Source organism: Petaurus breviceps, unplaced genomic scaffold (assembly GCF_028583685.1).
Source record: "Petaurus breviceps papuanus isolate PSGF00001 unplaced genomic scaffold, PetGlider_PUasm1.0 37, whole genome shotgun sequence".
Classification (NCBI taxonomy): Eukaryota; Metazoa; Chordata; class Mammalia; order Diprotodontia; family Petauridae; genus Petaurus; species Petaurus breviceps.
In genome coordinates this window covers 50,441,902-50,464,694 of record NW_027186296.1, presented here as the reverse complement: position 1 = coordinate 50,464,694, position 22,793 = coordinate 50,441,902, and the positions used below count along the sequence as shown (strand labels likewise).

The following is a 22,793-nucleotide window of genomic DNA, read 5'->3' as shown; positions in this document are numbered from 1 at the left end:
AAGTATGAATAATTAAGTATGTTACCTATTCATCTCCTGACAGAGTGGTGATGATCTAAAAGTCCAGAATGAGACATACCTTTTTGGACATGTCAAATACATGGATTTGTTTTGTTAGATTATGCTTATGTTATATGGATTATGGTTTGTTTTTTTAGTTACAGAGAAGGGCGAGCTGAGAGCTAGTGATAATGTTTAAAAAAACAGAAAGAAGAGTATAATTGAAGCATTTTTTAAATGAACAGAAAAGAACAGAAGTCAAAAGAAAACACAGACAAGTAGGACAGATTTGAAAGTAATGTGTTGAATTTAACATAAAGAGATATAGATTTTAAAAAGCTAAACATAACAGATACATGATTTATATTTAACTTTTTATGTTATAGTTTGCATTTGGAAATGTTCATTTATTTGGCATTTAAGTTCAGAATAAAAATTTTTTTAAATAAATTACTATTACAAAATAATTCGTAAAATAATTTTTGGAAAATAAGTTTGTGACTGTTAGGAAGCAGATAGCTAGGAGCTGAATATTACCAGAAATACAAGTCCCTTTCAACTGCTGGCTACTAGCTTCTTCTCCATGCTTAATTCCATGGAAAGAGTGGTTGGATGGATGAAAAAATAAAATGAAAAATGTTTTATATCATTTAAAAATACTGATCAGAGGTCAGTTTGTCTGGAAATAGGAGCTAAAAAAGGACTTGATACTAGAGTTAGCAGCTGAAAAAAAATCACAGCAACTGGATTTAAATACTCTGATGGCAACTGTCACAGAAAGAGGGGTGAATGCTGGAAGAATAGCTTGCTAAACCATAAGGAGAATCGTAATATGAGAAAAGCCTTGATTGGATGATGATTAGTTTCTGTAACTTTCCAAAACTTCTTGCTGCTCTATTCTCTGCTACAGGACACTGATGTTTAATGAGTAAATCTAATAAATATCCCTACAAATATATTATCAATCTAATTCTCTTTTTCCTAAGTAAAAATTAATGCCTTAACCCTATTTAAAATGCAAATGTTTGTATAAAGTCCTTAAAGTATGTGTGGGTATGTGTGTGTGTGTGTGTGTGTGTGTGTGTGTGTGTGTACATAGAGAGATCTATATAACTATCTACATCCTATTGACCATGTACCCTAGGGCACAGGGTCAGTAGAGAATTCATATGCATATACATGTATATATATTTGCCCCATAAATAGATATAAATATCATATGTGTGCGAATACCTTCTAGTGGAGGTATTCTCTTTGAGAATGTGTGAGTTTTCTAAGGACAGTGAACTTACAGAAGAGAATTTTGCAAAATGTTGCTCAAAGAATCAAAACTTAAACTATCACTAGACTACAGGCCCATTTCTCCGCCCTCAGAATACTGATATCTATTTATATTTTCCCAGAGCATTGGACCAAGGAGACAGAAGACCTCGATTCTAATCATGATTTTCCAACTAATTAGCTATGTGACCTTCAGCAAATCACTTAACCTCTGCAACACAGTGTTCTCATCTGCAAACAAAGAAGAGGCTGGATTAGATGATCTCTAACATCATTCCAAGTCTAAATCTCAATTGCCATTTGAGAAGTGATTGTACACAATGCTATCATAAATAAGACCTTTGTTTTAAGGATTTGTCAAAACTTGGTGATTGTGATTCACAAAAGTTCCCAGTAAGATCTTCACAGAGAGTACAGAACTAAAGTAATCTATTTTTAGGATGATTTTATTTTTTTAAAGCCTGAGAGAAATAAGCAGTAAGAATAAGGAAAAGAGTGGGGCAATTAGGTGGCACAGTAAATAGAGCACCAGACCTGGAGTCAGGAGGACCTGAGTTCAAATGCAGCCTCAGACACTTAACACTTACTACCTGTGTGGCCTTGGGTAAATCACTTAACCACAATTGCCCTGCTTTACCCTCTACAAAAAGGCAAATAAAAAGAATAAGGAAAAGAATCTAAAAAGTAATTTGCATTTGCCATATTTTCTATGTATATAACCACTGGCCTAAGAGTCAAAAGACCTGAGTTCTAGACCTAATACTGCCAATAAGTAGTGTAACATGGGGAAAACATCACTCTCATGACCTGCCTCACAGGGTGCTATCAGGGATACATTTTGCAAACTATAAATTACTGTATAAATGAGACTGCAACCATTTGTCTCAACCCCAGTTTCCTTATCCATAATTTTCAAATCATAGCCCTTCTATAACTAAGTAAATCGTAGGAGTTGCTTAATGTTCATAGATATTAAATGACTTGTTCACTGTTCACATAACTAGAAAATTTCAGAAAAAAAATATTCTAAACTAGATCTTACTGACTACAAGTCTGATATTCCCTGCTTCACTAATGCCATGCTACTTTTCTTTGTAATTAAAAGATAAATTAGATTATCTCTTCTAATTCTAAATTAATTCTAAATCCTGATGTTTGTATTATATATAATGTATACATACATATATATATATATATATATAAGACTTCAAAGCTATACATAGTATTTTTGTTGTGTAGTCATTTCAATCATTCTGAATCTTCGTGATTCCATTTGGAGTTTTCTTGGCAAAGATACTAAAGTGGTTTGCCATTTCCTTCACTAGTTCATTTTATAGATGAGGAACTAAAGCAAACAGGGTAATGTGACTTGCTCAGGGTCATACAACTAGTTAAGTATCTCAGGCTGGATTTGAACTCAGATCTCCCCAGTACTCTAACCACTGCACCTCCTAGCTGCCCCTTATATAGTATATATGCATACATATATAACCTACATACATTATATTCTGATATAGAGCAGAATTTAGAAATTCAGAAACATATACACATATATATGTATATGTGTGTAGACACACACACACTATAGCTTCACTGCAATATAATGAAGTCAAGAAAAAAACATTTTAATTCATTTAAATCGTGTTTCCCTAAAGTGCAGTTCTAATCATGTCACTCCCCTACACCAGTAACTTCAGTGGCTCCTTATTCTTTCCACAATCAAATATAAAATCCTCTGATTTTAAAGTCCTTCAGATCTTAGTCCCTTCTTTTTCTTCAAGTCAACAAGTGTTTTTTCTTTAGTATTTTGTTTTTCTGTAATTACATGCAAAACTAATTTTTAACATTAATTTTTAAAACTTAAGAATTACAAATTCTCTCCCTTTCTTCCTCCTTACCCCTCCTCATTGAGAAGGCAAGCAATTCGATATTGGTTAAACATGTGTAGTCATGCAAAACATTATTTCCACAGTAGTCACATTGTGAAAGAAAATACAGACTTAAAAAAAACCCCTCAAGAAAATAAAGGAAGTAAAAAAAAAGTATGCTTCAGTCTATATTCAGACACCATCAGTTCTTTTTCTGGGGATGGATAGCATTTTTCATCCTAAATCCTTCATAGTTGTCTTGGATTATTGTATCCCTGAGAATAGGTAAGTCATTCACAGCTGATGACCTTACAATATTGCTGTTACTTTGTACACAGTACATTTCACTTTGCATCAGCTTCTGTTAAGTCTTTGAAGGTTTTTCTGAGAGCATGCTGCTCATCATTTCTTATAGCACAATAGTATTCCATCAATCACATATCACAATTTGTTCAGCCATTCCCCAATTGATTGTCATTCCCTCCATTTTCAATTGCTTTAAATATTTTTTTTTTTGCTTTTTGCTGGAGGGGGGAAGGCAGGACAATTGGGGTTAAGTGACTTGTCCAAGGTCACATGGCTTATATGTGTTAAGTATCTGAGGCCAAATTTGAACTCAGGTCCTTCTGACCCCAGGGTTGGTGCTCTAGTCACTGTACCACCTAGCTGCCCCTGCTATAAATATTTTTGTACATATAGGTTTTTTTTTCCCTTTTTTGTCTCTTTTTTTAGAAATAAATCCAGTAGTTGTACTTCTAGGTCAAATGGTTTTATAGCCCTTTGGGCATAGTTCCAAATTGCTCTACAGAATAGTTGAATCCATTCACAACTCCACCAACAATACATTAATGTCTCATTTTCCCCATATTCCTTCCAATATTTGTCATTTTCCTTTTCTGTCCCATTAGCCAATCTAAAAAGAATGAGGTAGTACCTCAGAATTGTTTTAATTTGCATTTCTCCAATCAATAGTGATTTCGAGCATTTTTTTTCATATGGCTATAGATAGCTTTGATTACTTTATCTGAAAACTGTTTTATCTGAAATCTTTTGATCATTTATCAATTGGTAAATGGCTCTTATTTTTATAAATTTAACTCAGTCCTCTATATATTTGAGAAAAGAGGCCTTCAGGTAAGCTTGCTTCTAATTTTTTTCACAGTTACAACTGCTAACTGTATTTCCCTCCATTCTATTTACCCCTCTCTTTATTCTATTTTCTCTCTCCTTTCACCATGTACCTATTCAAAAGTGTTTTGCTTCTGACTACCACTTACCCCAATCTGCCTTCCCTTCTATCACTTCCCCCCTTTCTCTTATCCCCTTCCCTACTATTTTCCTGTAGGGTAAGATAGATTTCTATACTCAATTGAATGTGTATGTTATTCCCTCTTTGAGCCAATTCTGATGAGAGTAAGGTTCATTCACTCTGCCTCCCACTATCCCCATCTTCCCCTCCACTCTAAAAGCTTTTTCTTGCCATTTTTATGTAAAATAATCTGCCTCATTCTACCTCTCCCTTTCCCTTTCTCCCAGGGCATTTCTCCCTTACTCCTTAATTTTATTTTCTAATATTATCCCTTCATATTCAACTCACACCTGTGCCCTCTGTCTATATGTACTCCTAAATGCCCTAATAATTAGAAAGTTCTTATGAGTTACTGTAATGGCAAGCAAAGTAGTATTTTGCTGCTTGTTTCAGCTATCCAAGTGCCTTTGAACTTGCCTTTGAACTTGCCTTTGATTGTGTCGAGTCTTTGTTGGAAACAGTATATATTTGTGTTACCCTTAATAGGCCTAAGGGAGTTTGGAGACCTTCCCTCCCCTTAATAGGTCTAATGTCATCACATGGAGCCCATGGTGGGAGGAGCTTGCCAAAACAGCAGAACAGAAAGGAGCAGAGCAGAGAAAAGCTAGAGCACAAGCTGAGACCAAGCAGAACTGAGAGGGAGAATGTTTGTGATGTCAAGCATTTCCATCTGCCTGTTCTGTGTTGATGTTCCTTTGTCAAAATGAAAATTCTGTCTGTTGAAAGAGGACTTTACCAGAAGCCCTGAAAGAAGACTTTACTACTGATATAGAAGACCTGAAAGAGGGCTTTACTGCTATTTATAGAAGTCCCAGGACTTTACTGTTGATTTGTGTTTGACTTCTCAGACAGAAGCTTTATCTGTTGGTTGGTGTTACTTTGTCAGAAAGAAAGTGAATTGAGATGATAGTGCCAGCAACATGTGTAAATATTGTAGCTCTGGTAAGCTTTGTCTTAATAGAAACAGAAACTTTGAAGAGCTTGGAGGGCATCAGTAAGCTGAGGAATGAAACAGGAACAGAGATCTGCCTACATGTGAGTACTTGCAAGAACTGGGAGAGTTGCCTACATGTGAATCCAGGCAAGAACTGAGATGGGTCAATGTGGGGTTTGGAAGTCAGCCTCAAGTTAAGATGAAAGAGGACTTTATTTGGGTACTCTGAATTGATTGATAAGATTGTGACTTACTGTGACTTAGGGATAGATGGTGTTTGTACTTTATGCCACCCCTTAAGGATGATTGGCACCCATCCTGGAGTCAAGGTGAAAGAAGACTTGACTTTAATACTCTATATTGATTGAGGAGATTGTGACTTACTGAATGCAATGTTTTGTTTAAGACCATGTGGCCACTTTAGTAGTAAGTTGTTATTTCATATTGTTGTGAATGTTGTGCTTTAGTTTCATGAATGTTTTGCTTTAGTTTATTGCTGAATAGAGATTTCATTATACTATGCAATTAGAATCCTTAAAGTTACTCACAGCAGCAATCCTCAGGAAAGCTGCTTGTGGTTGGCTTTACAATTATAAGTTTCATCTTCCCACGTAGGATGCAAATAGTTTAACCTTTTTAAGTGCCATATGATTTCTGTTTCCTGTTTACCTTTTTATGCTTCTCTTGAGTCTTGTATTTGAAAGTCAAATTTTCTATTAAACGCTGGTCTTTTCATCAAGAATACTTGAAAGTCCTCTATCTCATTGAATATCCATTTTTTCCCCTAAAGGAGAAACTATATTCAGTTTTGCTGGCTGAATTTTTGGTTCTGGCTGGTGATTTTTGGTTGTAATCCTAGCTCTTCTGCCTTCTGGAATATTATATTCCAAGCCCTTTGATTCTTTAATGTAGAAGCTGCTAAATCTTGTGCTATCCTGACTGTGGCTCCATAACACTTAACTTGTTTCTTTCTGACTGCTTGCAATATTTTCTCCTTGATCTGGGAGCTTTAGAAGTTGGCTATAACATTCCTGGGAGTTTTCATTTTGAGATATTTTTCAGGAGGTGATCAGTATATTCTTTTCATTTCTATTTTACCCCCTGGTTCTAGAATATCAGGACAGTTTTCCTTGATAATTTCTTGAAGATGATGTCTAGGCTCTTTTTTAATCATTGTTTTCAGGTAGTTCAATTAATTTTCAAATTATCTCTTCTGGATCCATTTTCCAGGTCAGTTATTTTTTCCAATGAAATATTTCACACTGTCTTCTATTTTTTATTCTTTTGGTTTTGTTTCATTGTTTCTTGATTTCACACAAAATCATTAGCTTCCATTTGCTCCATTCTATTTTTTCAGGAATTATTTTCTTCAGTGAGCTTTTGTACCTCCCTTTCCATTTGGCCAATTTTACTTTTAAAGAGTTTTTTCTTCAGTGAATTTTTGTGACTCTTTTTTTCATTTGGCTAAGTCTGCTTTTTGATACATTCTTCACCTCTCTGGTTTTTTGTACCTCTTTTACAATTTGGCGTAATCTGTTTCTTAAGGTGTTATTTTCTTCAGTAAATTTTTTTGGTTTCCTTTGCCAAGCTGTTGACTCTTTTTTCATGATTTTCTTGCAACATTCTCATTTCTCTTCGCATTTTTTTCTGTACCTCTCTTAATTCATTTTCAAAATCCTTTTGAGCCCTCCCATAACCTGGGACCAATTCATATTTTTCTTGGAGGTTTTGGATGGAGGAGCTTTGACTTTGTTATCTTCTTCTGAGTATGCATTTTGATCTTCCTTGTCACCATAGTAACTTTCTATGGTCAGAATATTTGTTGTTTGCTCATTTTTCCAGTTTGTTTTTTGACTTTTAACTCTGTTCCAGGGGGCTCTGCCTCCAGGGTTGAGGGTGCACTGTCCCAAGCTTAAGGGTTTCTATGAAGCTGTTTTCAGAGATACTTCTGGAGAACTCTAAGTTTTCCATTCTTCCAAGGTAATATGATCTAAGGAAAGGTGTTCTGACCTGTGCTCTGGTCTGCGAGCAATCACAAGCACTGGAACTATGATGAGGGTGTCCCTGTTCCACTGTGGCCACAAGCTCTGGTGTGCTCTCCCTGGAACTGCATCCTAGATCTGAGTATGGGCAAAGTAACAGAGTCCTACCTCAGTGCTAGCAAAGAGACCTCTGTAATTTCCTTCTGACCAGTTATTCAACCCCTTTACCATATGTGGGCTAAAAGCTCCAGAAGCAGCTGCTGCCACTGGAGATTCAGTGGCTCCCTTGGCCTGCTCCTGGTTTGCTGGGGCTTGGTCTGTGCTGGCGAAGCCAGTGCTGAACTATGCTCCACTCTCACTCCAGTGTGACAGACCTTTCCTGCAGGCCTTCTAAACTGTCTTTGGCTGGAAAATTATTTCACCCTGTCTTTTTGTGGGTTCTACCACTCCTGGAGTTGTTTTATGGCATCATTTAAAGGTGTTGAGAGGGGTTTTGGAGAGAGCACAGGCAACTGACTTCCTTTTCTCTGCTATCTTGGCTCTGCTTCTGATTTATAATCTCATTTTTGATTCTTTAAAGACTACATTTTCCATGAGTTTTTTTTAAAGCAATCGGGGTTAAGTAACTTGCTCAAGGTTACATGGCCAGTTATTTCTGGGTGTGGTGCTAAGTCTCAGAGCCCAGATTTGATCCCAGGTCATCCCAACTCTGGGGCCGGTGCTCTTACTCACTGAGCCACCTGGCCACCCCTATTTTCCATGACTTTCAGCCAAACAATAATAGCAGAAGAATATTAGCATTTTTAATGGACCTTTGTTTCTGGGAGAAATTATAAGATCATGGAATTTTCTAGAGGTAATTTGGCCCATGCTCCTCTTCCTCTTCGGTTCTGGTCCCAATTTGTTGTCCATTTGTATTCTGTCACATTTATCTAACTATAGATACCTATAGATATAGATAATAATCAGTATTTATATGACCTCTACTATGAGCTAAACACTATGCTAAGCACTTTACATACATTTAATCCTCCCAACAACTCTATAAGGTAGGTGCTATTATTATTCCCATTTGTCTTAAAATTAAGGAAACTGAGGCAGGCAGAGGTTAAGTGTCATGCCCAGGGTCACACAGCTAGTAAGTATCTAAGTCAGGATTTGAATTCAGGTCTTTCTGACTCTAGGCCCATTGTTCTGTTCACTGTACCAGTTAGCTGCTGAGATAGAGATAGATAGAGATGTAGATATAGATAGATTGGTAGCTATGTTTATCAACTGATGGACACATTCTATAAGTAAATATAAATATGTGTGTATATCACAATCTGGACAATATTCTTCATCTACTTGTTTTTCCTGCATAAATAAAATGGGCAAACTTTTTCGGGTCATTAGGAGTCAAATCTCATCACTAAATTAAAAGCCTACACTGTGTTAGGTCCTAGGGATACAAATAAAGGAAAAAATCAGTTCCTACTCTTAAAATCTTCATAGTCTCATGAAGGAAATAACAGGTAAACATAATTGTTTACAAACACCACTATATATAGGATAAATTGGAGATCTTCTTAGAGGGAAGTGTTTAGGTGTTTGTTTTGTTTCTTATCTAGGAAGTTCTGCTTTTTTTTTTCAGTAGTGCCTGACTCTTCATGACCCCATTTGGGATTTTCTTGGCAAAAATACTGGAGTAGTTTTGCCATATCCTTCTTCAACTCATTTTACAGATGAGGAAACTGAGGCTAATGGGGTTAATTGACTTGTTCAAAGTCACATAGCTAGTAAGTGTCTGAGGCCAGATTTGAACTCAGGAAGATAAGCCTTCCTGATTCTAGGCCTGGAGCTCTATCCACTGTGCCACCCAGCCTCCTATCTGCAATGGTAGGGTCTGATGTAATGAACAAGTTGCCATTAACAAATAGCAGCATCTTAAAGAACCTCACAATCTATAAGAATTATGTTGGCTTTTCTCCACAAGAATGTTGCCACTCTATTTTATGTCCTGTTCATTCATTTAGTATTAGTTGGTCTTTAAACAAATTTCTCTCTATTGTTATATTTTAAAACAAATGTTGAATAATATTGACATATGTTGAAAGATGTAATTAGAAGAGTGCCAATATTTTGTTCTATTCAATAAAATATTTTCTTAATAATCAACAAACAATAAGCATAGAAGAATCTTGTATTTTCTCCATTTTTGGTCAATTTAATATGAGAGGGATGTGGTTTATTGTGAAATATTACTTATGGGGCAGCCAGGTAGCACAGCGAGTAAGAGCACCGGCTCCAGTGTCAGGATGACCTGGGGTTCGAATCTGGGCTCCGACACTTAGCACCCACCCAGAAACACCTGCCCATGTAACTTTGAGCAAGTTACTTAACCCCAAGTGCTTAGGGGTGGCCAGGTGGCTCAGCGAGTAAGAGCACCAGCTCCAGTGTTGGGATGACCTGGGGATCGAATCCGGGTGCAGATACTTAGCACCACACCCAGAAATAACTGGCTGTGTAACCTTGAGCAAGTTACTCAACCCCGATTGCTTTAAAAAAAAAAAAAGAAATATTACCTCTTTTCTATTAATACCCTTATCAAGGATTCCCTTGGTGTGTATGTAAAATTTTTATATAGATGGAAAAGTAGTTAATGTTCTCTCATGAATTAGCATGAGCCATTGATATTATTGCTTCCTATTGATAACTTGTGATTCAATCTCTCAGTGCCATCACAATTGTGTCACCTTCAGTCTGTATCTCTTCTGTGTAAATTTGGTCTAATCCAGCTGCTTTTCCTTTCTTTGTTCATTTAGCTACTTTGATGTTAGAGGTCCAACTTGGAAAAATAAGTCAAGTGTTTGCTGGATAAAGTTGTTTTTATATGTTTCCGGGTTACGCCATTATGGCAATCCATCTACCTTGGCCAAACTTCTATATAAAAATTATTGTAGTCAATGTCTATATTATTTCTTCCATCTCTATCTGACTTGTTTAAATAGCTCAGGATGGTTATTTAATTACAAACATATATTTTACCCATTCTTATTCTTTCTTCTAGCTTTGTACTAATTTTGATCTTTGTACTAAGAAGCCAGTGGTCTAACTGTGCTTAGACAGCTGATTCAGGTATAACTCTTACATCAATTATAAGTCATTTCATGTCTTTTAAATATACACAATTTCATTTTTGTGATGTCATTATGTGCTCACCATATACATTATCTTATACTTTTCTCAAAGGAAGTATTGATGATATATAGTAATGAGGCTTCTGTGTAGTCTTTGTAATCTTTGTTCATTCCTTCTTCCTATCATCCATATTTTTTTCAATATATTTTTCACCATCATCATCTATTTGTACCTTTGTATTGAAATATTAAAGTACACATTTATTTAATCTAGAAGGTCTTATGAAGTTTACAATCAAATTTTTCTCCCTCCTTATCCTCAGTAAGAGATGATGAATAAGTTCCAATTCTTTTGTGTCTTTTTCCACAAAATTATCATGAATACTAGAGTATGAAATGATCAAATGTGTGATAAAATAATGAATGTTTCTTGTGGCTTCTGGGTGCACTATAAATCAATTCCATTAACTTCTCTATTTGACACTCTAAAGGGAACTTGTAAGCCATTCTTCCATTTAGCTACAACTTCCTTCTTCTAGTTTCATTTACAGTAACAATGTTAAGATAATAATCAAATCTAGCCTCAGACACTAGCTGTTTGACTTAATGCTGTTTGCTTCAGTTTCCTCATATGTAAAATGGGGATAGTAAAAGCACTTACCTTCCAAGATAAGAATTCTAAAGAGTCTAGCACAGTACCTAGCACATAGTAAGTGCTATATGAATGTTATTGATATGATTCAGTTCCTTCAATGGAATATCCACACATTGTGTGGATTTACAGATTATCTATTCTAAGAGCCATCTTATTCTTAGCGCTTTCTGTGTCTTTGTCTCCACTTTTCCAGTCACCGGAGGGATGGAAGGGGGCTATACAGGGCAAAGGGACATTTTCTTTTTCTTTTTTTGGAGGGAGGAAGGCAGGGCAATTGGGTTAAGTGACTTGCCCAAGGTCACACAGCTAGTAAATGTTTGTTGTCTAAGGTAGGACTTGAACTCAGATCCTCCTGACTTCAGGGCCAGTGCTCTATTTACTGTGCCACCTAGCAGCCCCTAAGGACCTTTTCTATTGTTCTTTGTTTCATCAAGCATCTAGATTCACCGTGATGAACCTCTCTGCATTTAGGTAGGCTGGTCCTTAGAAAACAGAGTTAATTTGTTGCCAATATCACATTCAAAAGACTTTACAGAATGGTAGAACTTAAAAGAGTTATACTTCACTGGTTTAAACTTTAAGAATCCCGGGTCACCTCCATGTCACAATATTGCATCAAAGGAGGCCCATATCACTTTTAAAAATTTAAGCAAAGCGTTGTTTTAAATTAATTTAATTTTAAGTTAGTCTGTTTTTACCAATAATTTAAAAGTTACCTTGTTTGCTAACTCAGTGTTTTTTAATTCAATAGAAATGTTTTTAATGATTGTTTTTGTTTTTTCTTTCTTTTTTTTTTCTTTGTAGAATGGCAACCCCATATTACCATTCTATAAACCTTTGTATCCACAACTCTAAAATGGCAATACTACTGACTTTGCAAATACAGGCATTTTCCAAATCTATTAATCTTGCTTTAATTTCTCTCGAGGTCCTGAGTCCCACAGTGCCAGGTCCTGAGTTGGCCATCTCCACCTCCATGTGCTTTAGGTATATCAAACATAAGAAGTATAGAACAAAAACTGTCTCCATTCCATCCCTATGATCTTCCTCTAATGCTCTTTATTTGTTGAGTTTACCAACATTTTCCTAAGTCCCCAGGTTTTCAAACATAGAGTCATTCCTGTCCTTTTCCTTTCTCTTACTTCCTCTCCTCACATGTAGATTCTACCTCCACAATGTTTTATGTCCTTTTTTTTTTTTTTTTTTACTAATCACAGGATCACCACCTTTTTATCAGGCATTCATCATCTCTCCATTGGGCTAGTGTATTCTCAGATTTCTGAGTTTCTCCTCTATAGTTCATCCTCAACATGGTTGCTAGGAAAATATTCCTAAGGTACAGACTAGACCATGTCACTTCTTTGTTCAAATATCTTCTCTAGCTCTTTTATGCCTTTGGGATAAAATACAAATGGCTGGTGTTCATAGCTTCTCTTCCCCACCCCTCTACAATCTGGTTTCCTCCTCCCTTTCCAGACTTATTTCCTATTATTTCTATTCATGCAAAACTGGTCTAACAGGCATTCTTTGCATTCTCCATTCCAGATCATCTGTGTCATTACCCAGACTATGCCTCAGTCTGTAATGTACTCCTTTATTTCCAGCAGAATTGAGTTCTCAGTCAAGAGCTATTTTGCAATTTGTCTTTGTATCTCCAGTACTCTGGAATAGTGCCTTATGTACAGCAGGTCCTCAATAAATACTTGTTCAATTGAATTGACATTCTTTTCTATATGGCACTACTTGGATTGATTGTGGGGTTATTCTCTTCTTTTACCTCTTAGACATTTCTCAGTCTACAGTATTTCTTGTGTTCAACATTTCCTTCTGATTATTCCTATCTTCAGCCTCAATTTCTGGATTAGGGTTTTATAGTTGGGTCAGACGCCTGCACCCTTGGATTGTTTGGGCAAGCTCTGCTTGGTCTTGGATATGGGTAAAGAATAGGATGTGACTTCTGCAGGAATTCTTTGATTGTGGCTCACTTTTCTGGTCTCTTAACTTAACTTTTAGCCTTGTCTCTTTTTCCTTGTGCAGTCTCAAACATAAAATTGGCTTGAGCCCTTGCTGTGACCCTGTCAGGTTCCAACCAGATTCTGCTAGTGGCAAACCTCCAGCAAGACCAAGCTTCTTTGCTTTGTAGGTGCTCCCCCTGGCCCATTCCCCTGCTGAGGTTACTGCTATTGGTGAATCATGCACTGGGTTGGCCTTGTCTCCTCTGTGATTCAGGCACAAACTGCCTGGGTTCTGTTTTGGGAATCAACTGACTGGATCTGGCTTAGGTGCCAGCTGCCTGGGCACTGGTCTGGCTCCTTTTCCTATAGAGGCTTATTATAAGTTGGCCATGTCCTTTGCTAGACGATGAGCCCTGTCTCCTGCACAGGCTTAGGTATGGGCCACATCCTGGTTGATGTGGCTGATCTGGCCTTGTCTCCTGCTGTGGCTGCTCACCTGTTTTGTTTTCTATCCACTCTGCCTGTAACCATCTAGAGCTTACACAGGAATTGTGGCAGCCTTTTTTGTGCAGTATATAAAGGAGTTTACAGTTATTTCTCTGGTTTTCTTAATCATTGTTATTTCTGGTTATATCTTCTTATTTTATTAGGCTATTTGTAAAGGATCTAAGTTCCTCTAGGTCCTAACATATCTCCATCTTCCCATAATTCTTGTTTAACTTAATTATATCTCTGCTTTTCATAATCATTCTGTTCCTTTAAGATTTAGCTTGGGCAATACTTTCTTCATGAAACCTCCCATCTCCACAGTTATTATGTTCTTCTTCCTCAAAAATTAACTTATATTTCCTTGTCTACATATTAGTTGAATTAGTCATAGCAGAATATAAGCTATCAGAACTGTTAGGACAGATCCTTGGAGGGTAGATGCTAAAAAAATGTTGAATTGAATTGAATTGCTATGAATAGTAGTTAATTGATTATATTATATTACTTTGGAAGATATCAAGAGTAATACAATAATATTCTGATATAATATAATAATACAACATCGTAATATAGTATATATTATCATATCATAATATAATATATATTATGCATTTAGTATCTATAATAAAAGCATTTGGTATTGCTATTCTCACTGCTCTCACTCCCCCAAGCAGAGTATGAAATGATAAATGAATAAAAGCACACTTTGTATTTTTTTTCCAACTTCTTTTGGAAATACTTTTCACTTGGACAAATATAGCTCAAATACTTTATGATTTACAATGCACTTTGCTGAAACTGGCCTTGTGAAGAACACAACACAAATATTATACCTCCATATAACAGATAAAGAAAATGAGATTGAATGGGTAAATAGTTTAGTGGGGCAGTACAGTAACTGTCTCTGAAGACTCAGTGAGTCTATTAATTTAAAAAAAAAAAATCAACCCTGGAATCTTCCTGACACACTCAGAACTTATTTTCTGCTTTGATCTTGGGTTTGCTTCCTGGTATTTTTGCTTTATTCTTATCCCCCACTCCCCAGTGCTGAACTCTAGGAATTTATTACACTCACCATCACAGATCTAATAAGAAGTAGAGCTTGGATTTGAACCTGTTCAACCCCATGTCCACTATTCTACTTTGCCTTCTCAGACACTGAGAAGCTGAGCTATTAAAACAACATTATGACTTTTAGGACATCATGTATAATTGTTCCTGAAATATAATTTAAGTTAATAACTAATATCAATGTTACAATGTCATAGTAGCTACAAAGACTTCCCTTAATTCATACAACTGCCACCCTCTATGTATAGGTCAATTGCCTGAAACAGCTTAAAACTACAGTAAAAATCTTTAGTCAAAAGAAGAAGAACCAAGATGAATGAATGAAAGTTCTCATTAAATTATATGTACAATGGAATCTTAGCATACAAAAAAAAGCAAAAAATAAAATTGAAATATAAAATGCTATTTTGTGAAATGCAATCTATTCTTTATAGTCTACCATTTAAAATAATATGTTTATCCTTATTAAAATTCTCAAATTAAAAACAAATTGCGATAGCATTATATCTAAAATTGTGTGGCATTTTTTCGTAAAATTATTTATTCATTCATTTGTTCAACAAATATTTATTGGGAACCTATTTCCAGAAGGGTAGTAGGCTAGACACTAAGATATATGACATAATTTCTGTCTTCAAGAAGCTTCTGGCAAATATTCTCTTATCCTCTACTTCAAGGAATAAAATAACATTTTTGTACTAGGTAGCCAAAGGATTATTTGTGTTCCAGTTTAAAATTATGCAATAGTCTAGCCACCATAGTATTTGAAGGCTGAAAGTATATTAAGTGCATTTTTTGAAACAACAGGCCAGCTTCTCCTCTAAAAGATTTCCCCTTTTTGTACTGTAATTCTGCCTTACAGATAGCATTCTTTTTAAAAGGAGGCTTTACAGCTTTGGAAGAATAAGCTGATTTCACAGCCAGTTTTGCCACCGCTATGGAAAACAGGCTGCATATGCAAGCCAGCTGAAGTCATCTGAATTGAAAAGGATTAGAGCTGTGGCAGCCACCGATGCTGTCAAATAGCAATTGGAAACAGCTCCTCCAAAGTGCTGTATGAAAAAATCAGGAATTCCTGTCCACAACTCCCCAACCCATTGGATTTTTAATCAAAGCTGGCAGAATATATTGTAAACTGGAAATATGCCAGTGGTGATGAAATCAAACAGGAGATTCCTCCAGATTTTAGATTCTGGCTGTCCCAGACTTCTTTCCAGGTCGACCCACTATTGTCATCCACCAACTAATTAAGGCATAATCTCTGCCTGGGGCAAGGGTCCCTGGAAATGTCACGCCAAAAATGAATGCTTAATTATTAGGTCCACCACCACCCTCACAATGTAGAAGCACTCACAAACTTCTTTTTCACATTCACATTATTAACATTCAGTTACCTAATTCTAACTTTTTTTAGTGGCATTTATTAGGTTATAATAGAATAGCAAAAAAAAATCAATCAATTAAAAGTAAACAAACAAACATTTCTTACCAACTCACTTTTAGGGAAAAGAGGGAAATATTGATAAAAAAAAATAACCTGATGCCACTTAGTTTTTTAAAAAAAAGTTTGTCCTGGGATATTTACAGATTCAATCATTTACTGCCTGATTGATTTTAGGCAAATAACTTCATTTCTATAGACTTCAGTTTCCTCATTATAAAATGAGGAATGAATCACCCTCTTCTCCCCGATGTTCTCTTCCCTCTACTGGCTATCTCCAATTCATCCTGTATGCATCTTGTTTGTACACAGGTGTTTCCCTGTTGTCTCTTTATTAGACTGAGTTCCTTAAGATTTTGTTTTACCTTTCTTTGTATCTTTATATAGGAGTTCTTGCCACAGAGCCTGGCACACAGCAGGTGCTTAATAAATTCTTGTTGATTAATTGACTAAATGAACACTGAAGTGCCTTACTGCTCCGAATTCTGTAATAATAAAAATCTCTCTTATTATCTTTCATAATCACAACTCTCAGAGTCAGAAGGCATCTCAGAGGCCATCTAATCAAACCCATACCTGAGAAAGAAATCAACTCTACTACAATGTTGATAAGTGGTCAAAAGTGAAAGAGAAAAATACAAAAGTAGGCTTTTCTCCTGTTCAAACTAGTGGGAAAGAGAGAAATAGCCTCAGGAAACCTGCATATTTTAGCCTTACCTGCCACTTCTGGTCCATTTCAAACTACCAGAAGTTAACTTGTTGTCAATTAGGTCAAGGTGCCTGAGCATATATTCCTCCTAGTTCTGCCTTCTAATGTCAAACTAATCAATTATAAAGCTTCTTTCCCATGGTAGCCATTCAAAAACTTGAAGTGACTTGCCTAAGATCACATAGGTAAATTCAAGGACCACAATTCAAAAGAAAAGTATTACTTAAATAATTCTGCTTTCAGGGGGAGGCCAGGTGTTGCTGTGAGTAAGAGCGCTGGCCTTAGATACTTGGCACCCACACAAAAATAACTGGCTGTGTAACCTTGAGCAAGTTACTTAACCCCAATTGCTTACAAAAAATAATAATACTAATTCTGCTTTCATTATAGAGAAGGATTTTTAGATAGATTTTATGTTTTACTGAGCTACTATCATGGCAAAAAAGTGAAGAGGAATTAAGAAATCTCTTGATGAGGGTGAAAGAGTGTAAAAGCTGACTTGAAGCTTAACATCAAAAAACAAATAAGATCTTGGTAACTGGTGCCATCACTTCCTGGCAAATAGAAGAAGAAGAAATGGAAGCAGTGTCAGATTTTATATTCTTGGGCTCAAAGATCATTAGAGATGGTATTTGCAGTCATGAAATTAAAAGACACTTTCTCCTTGGAAGGAAAGCTATGGCAAATCCAGACAGCATATTAAAAAGTAGATATATCACCTTGCTGAAAAAGGTCAGTGCATTCAAAGCTATGGTTTTTCCAGCAGCAATGTATGGCTGTGAGAATTTGACTATAAGGAAAGCTGAGCACCTCAGAATTAGCACTTTTGAACTGTGATGCTGGAGAAGGGTCTTGAAAGTCCCTTGGACAACAAGGAAGTCAAATCAGTCAATACTTAAAGAAATTAATTCAGGCTAGTCCAGGGGTGGGGAACTTGAGGACTTGAGGTCACATATGGCCTTCTAGATCTTTAATCCTTTTAATAAAAGAATCTGTTCTGTAAAATTTGGATTCAGTCAGAGGGCAAATTTAAAGATCTAGAATAGTCACTAGAAAGTCAAATACTGAAACTGAAGCTTAAATACTTTGGCCACATAATGAGAAGATGGAACTCATTGGAAAAGACCCTGATGTTGGGAAAGATTGAAGGCAAAAGGAAAAGGGGACAGCAAAAGATGAGACGGATAGGATCATAGAAATAATGAACATGGACTTGGACAGAATTTGAGAGATAGTGGAAGATAGAAGGGGCTGGTGTGCTATGGTCTACAGAGTCACAAAGACTTGGACATAACTGAATTACTGAACAACATGGCTGACCTAGTAATTTCTTCCATAGTCCATGAATTTAGGTCAGAATTTATACTGGGATTGTATTGGTGTCATTGAATTTAGGATTTCCTCTCTAGATTAAGTATCTCAATTCTCATTATATACCTCTTTCCTTATCTGTCTCTAAAAATAACTCTCATTCAACATATTAAACATCCCTCCTATCTTCAGATGCCATTTACAAATATGACAAGTCTGCCTATCTTGGATTGGAAGGAAACAATCTCCAATTATATTTTAAGTCCTTACTGATTAAAAATTTAAACCTACAAATAATATACTAAGGTCCTGAAATATTTTCATTTGTCAAAGAATGAATCATTTATATTCATAGCACATTTACTAAATCCAGAAAAGTTGCTAATGCCAAAGTTAGTTAAACTAGTTCATTACATCCAGTGCAATAATTTTGTTATTTACATAGTTTTCTCTTAGGCATGTATAGTAATATAAAGTGAATACATTATAATTGACATGGTGAGCTTTTATTTTAAAGATGAGTTTTCTCCCAGTTTTGTAATTTCCAGATTGTCTGTTGAGATTAGATTTTTTAATGCTGACAAAAATCCATCAACAACCTCTTGAAGTTCATACAAAGAATGGTTTCAGTAAATAGAGTATATCAGATGGAACTGTGAAATTTCAGTTTAAACAAAGTAGATCATCACAGCTATTAGGTGAAATGGAATAAAAGCAAATACAACAACTATGTGCCCTACCTTTTGTTAACAGACCTGAAAAGGAAATTCCCACAAAGGTGGCAAAGAATTTTGACTCTTAAAGAAATTATAATGATCACCTGTTTTGTAATCCAAGTGGTTTCTTAAAAAACATTTTTTTAGATTTTGTTTGTGTATGATGCTTCTACACTTTAGGAAGATTACTGCTTTAAAGGATGAGGAAAAAGGGTTTTTCCTTAACTGAGAATTAACTAGAAAATTCAACTTAAACCAAAAGAGTCCATCCCCTGTTGTTTTTTTCCTGATGTAATGGGAATTTTTTTTTAAAGCAATTGGGGTTAAGTAACTTGCTCAAGGTTACACGGACAGTTATTTTTTTGTGTGGGTGCCGAGTATCTGAAGCTGGAACTGATCCCAGGTCTCCTGATGCTGGAGCCAGCACTCTTACTCACTGTGCCACCTGGCCACCCCTGTAATGGGAATTTTTTAATATTTTACTTTCGTTTATTTTTTATTATATAGAACTCAGGGCCTTTCCTTCTGCAACTTTTGGTTAACTGAAATCCTGTCTTCTGTTAATATTAACCTCTCCTGACCAAAATCTAACTCATGGAATAATAATAGCATTAAAAAAAAGACTTGACATTCCTGAGATATGTAGCCAAGTAAGAGGAAGAAGAGAACACGAATCTTAATAGTCTCCCCCAAATACTTTATTTGTGGAAGAATTTTCCTGACACCAACATCATGACATGTAAATCTCTACCTCTAAATTAGCCCATTGTGACTCCTTTAAAAGGTAGCCTTGTAGTCTTATAAGTGTAGAATTTTGCAAACTAAGTGTTTAATCTGTAACCTGACTTATTTTACCCAGAGAAATAGCTTAACTAGGTTTGTTTCCATAGGGGATATATGAGATTACAATCGCTTAATTAAGTCTTTTCAATTTTTATGACATTGAAGGAAATGAAGGATTATAAATCTCTTTTCTTTAACCTTTATGACTTAAATGTACAAGATTTCACCTCCAAGCCTAATTCCAACTCTGACTCTAACCCTAATTTCTCTGTCCCCCTGATGGAATTTTGTCTATAAAACACTTTGTTAAAATCCTAATAGGTGCTCAGGTTTGGTTTTGTTTTGGTTTGGTTTTTTGACTGAAATTTGAACCTATGCTCAAGCACAATAATAAAATCTAGGTTTTTCTTACATTTATAATTTCTGCACTGTGGTAGATTTATTTCAGCAGCCCTTACCTACCACATGAAATCAAAGAGAAGTTATTTCTTCCATAACATTGGAAATTTTTTAAAAATTGTATTATAACAACAGGCTATGCAATTTGGAGAGAAGGTAACTTACCTTTTTAATTACAAATTTTCTGAGCATTTTCAGGACATAGTAACCCCAGTAGAGATGAAGGACTTGCAGGATCAAGAGTTGCATATTGAGGAAAATGTATGAAAAGAAAGGCTTAAGGTAATGCAGAGGAAGAATCAATGTGCAGTATAAAATCCTAAAAAATAAAATAGGAAATGGGAAATTTGTCACAACAGAAATGTCTTTCCCCCCCCCTTTAAAAATCCTAGGCAATTTCATTTATATATTTGGAATAAGAAAATAAACACTGTTTTCCTCCCCCCCACACAAAAAACTTTCATCACCTGTCTATTCCTACCATACATTTAATAGGAAACAATACTACCATACTCCTTTTTCTAGCAGGTAACAAAAGAAATGACACTTACATCCAGAATCCTGGATGGTAAGTTAAAGTAGAATTATTTTGGGGGGGAGTTGTAATACAGTGATGCTTTAGGGACTAGTGAGGCATGAATATCTATTAACTGCTAAGAACAGTCCTTTCTCAGCTCTCCATCTAAGAGTCTTCCCCTCCCTTCTGATAAATTACTTCTAATCTATAGTGGAGTTAGAAACCAGATAATTGAGTTTATTCAAATTATATAAAATGTATAATCTATATCAAATTGCTTGCCTTATTAAGGAGGGGGAGGAATGGGAGGGAAAGAAAATTTGTACTTCACATTCAAAATTTTAAAAATAAATGTTAAAAATTGTTTTTACGTGTGATTGAGAAAAATAAGTTTTAAAAATTGTATGTAAAATGAGATTATTGATTTAAATCTAGAGATTCAGATTTAGAAGGTCCACTCCCATTCCTACTCTGGCTTATTTCTAGATGATTTTGGTTGCCAGAAGTTTGACTTCTAGGTTGATGGAACATTATTATATTGTGGTTTATCCCTCCTTTATTTAGGTTTATCCTGAGAAGAACATAGGGTGTGGAGACATACATTATTTTATTGAGAAAGGTTAGGATCAAGGCTCTGTCCTGGGTACCCCCCCTTTTTTGTTTTCTATTATGTCATGTGGTGATCTCAGTTCCTATGAGTTCAATTATCATGCTTATGCATACAATTCTAAGATCTATATATCCAGTCCTAAACTTTCTCCTGAGCTATAATCCCACATTCCCAAACTGCCTCTTCAATATCTCAAATTAGATGTCCTATAAATATCTCAAAGTCAACATATACAAAAGAGAACTTATGATATTTCTACCTAAATTCTCCCTTCTTTCCAGCTTCCCGATAATTTTCTATGACACAATTATCCTCCCAGTAACCCAGGTTTACAACCTAGGGATCATCTTTGACTCTTCACTTATACTCACCTAATCTATTACCAAGTCTTGTTAAGACTACCTACACAGCATTTTATATACATGCTCTTCTTTCAATTTACACAATCCTGGTACAGACTCTCATTACCTCATGCCTCATTATTGTAATAACCTTAATGCCTCCTTGCCTCAAGTCATTTTAAAAAATGAATGTTAATTTTTTTCTAATTGGAAAAAAAAAGTTATTGAAGGAAAGTTAGGGCAAATCTGGACATCAGGAAGGGTCCTTAGAGACCTTCTAGTTTGATGTCCTCATTTTGCAGGAGGAAACTGAGGCCCAGAGAAGTGAAATGACTTGTTAATGATCACACAGGTATTAAGCAGCAGAGGAGGCTACTTAATGGGATTCCAAATACAGTGTCCTTTCCACTGTACTTACTACTCTAACTATTAATTGACTTGGAAATTTACATTTTTAGCAACTTATGGAAAGCACAGACCATATATAGCAGTCTACAAATGTATGAATAATTAAAATAAGAAAGGTACCTAGCTCTCTTATATCCCTAAGAGTACAAAAAATGACCTAGAATTGCCACACAAAAAGTTATAGTTTAGATATTTAAAAAATTTTTAAACTACAAAATTCATGAGAGTATCAAGGAAACTTTTTAAAGACTAGGTTAAATAATTCTCTCTTTGATATTTATAGAGCAACATTGCCCAGAGTCAGAGAAATATCTTGGATGGCCTTTTTTTCACACTATGATTCCCTGATATTGTTTCCATGACACATAAGCATAGATAAAAATTCTTCCCTCCTGAAAAGGATGTAAGTTAATTAATGAAGAGGAGGTTATGAAGAAGTTAGGTTGCTAGGTAATTAAATTAAAATAACTGCCTTTATTCCTGATACTGTTAGGACTAAAAGCTTTTAGAAAAATAATGTAAGGAATTTTTATTTCTTTTGAGGACCAACTAAATGGAATGGTTGCCAGTAGGGGAAGGAGAAGAAAGAAAGGGAAACCAGGGTTCACACAGGGAAGAGGGAGACATGTGAGAGAAAATTAAAGTACAGTAGAAGTGAAGACAGTTTAGAAAAGGAAGGAGAGGAAAAAACAAATAAAATGCTATTTTATAGGACAATATTTAATTTTTATTTCTTTCTCAGGGCTATGGGTCCTCAAGAACAATTTAAATTAGGCCCACGCACTGGGCAGCGCAGATATTTTCTAATCCTGCACCCCTTCTTTCCATATTATTGTGACTGGGATAAGGAATCAAATACCACATTGCAGATTCCCTCTAAATCCCCCACCATAAG

The 22,793-nt window shown here is 35.6% G+C and overlaps 1 protein-coding gene across 3 annotated transcripts in view; it reads right to left on the bottom strand.

Annotated features, from left to right (window-relative positions):
* Positions 1-22,793, bottom strand: part of CERS3 (ceramide synthase 3) — a 112,484-nt gene that overhangs the window by 32,171 nt on the left and 57,520 nt on the right. For 2 of the 3 annotated variants that reach the window (XM_069098468.1, XM_069098469.1), the window contains exon 11: positions 20,188-20,341. In XM_069098468.1, the coding sequence (XP_068954569.1) occupies positions 20,188-20,341 (154 nt within the window). Of the gene's footprint in view, positions 1-18,441; positions 19,296-20,187; positions 20,342-22,793 lie in introns of those variants that run through there. The other variant, XM_069098467.1, reaches the window with a different exon arrangement.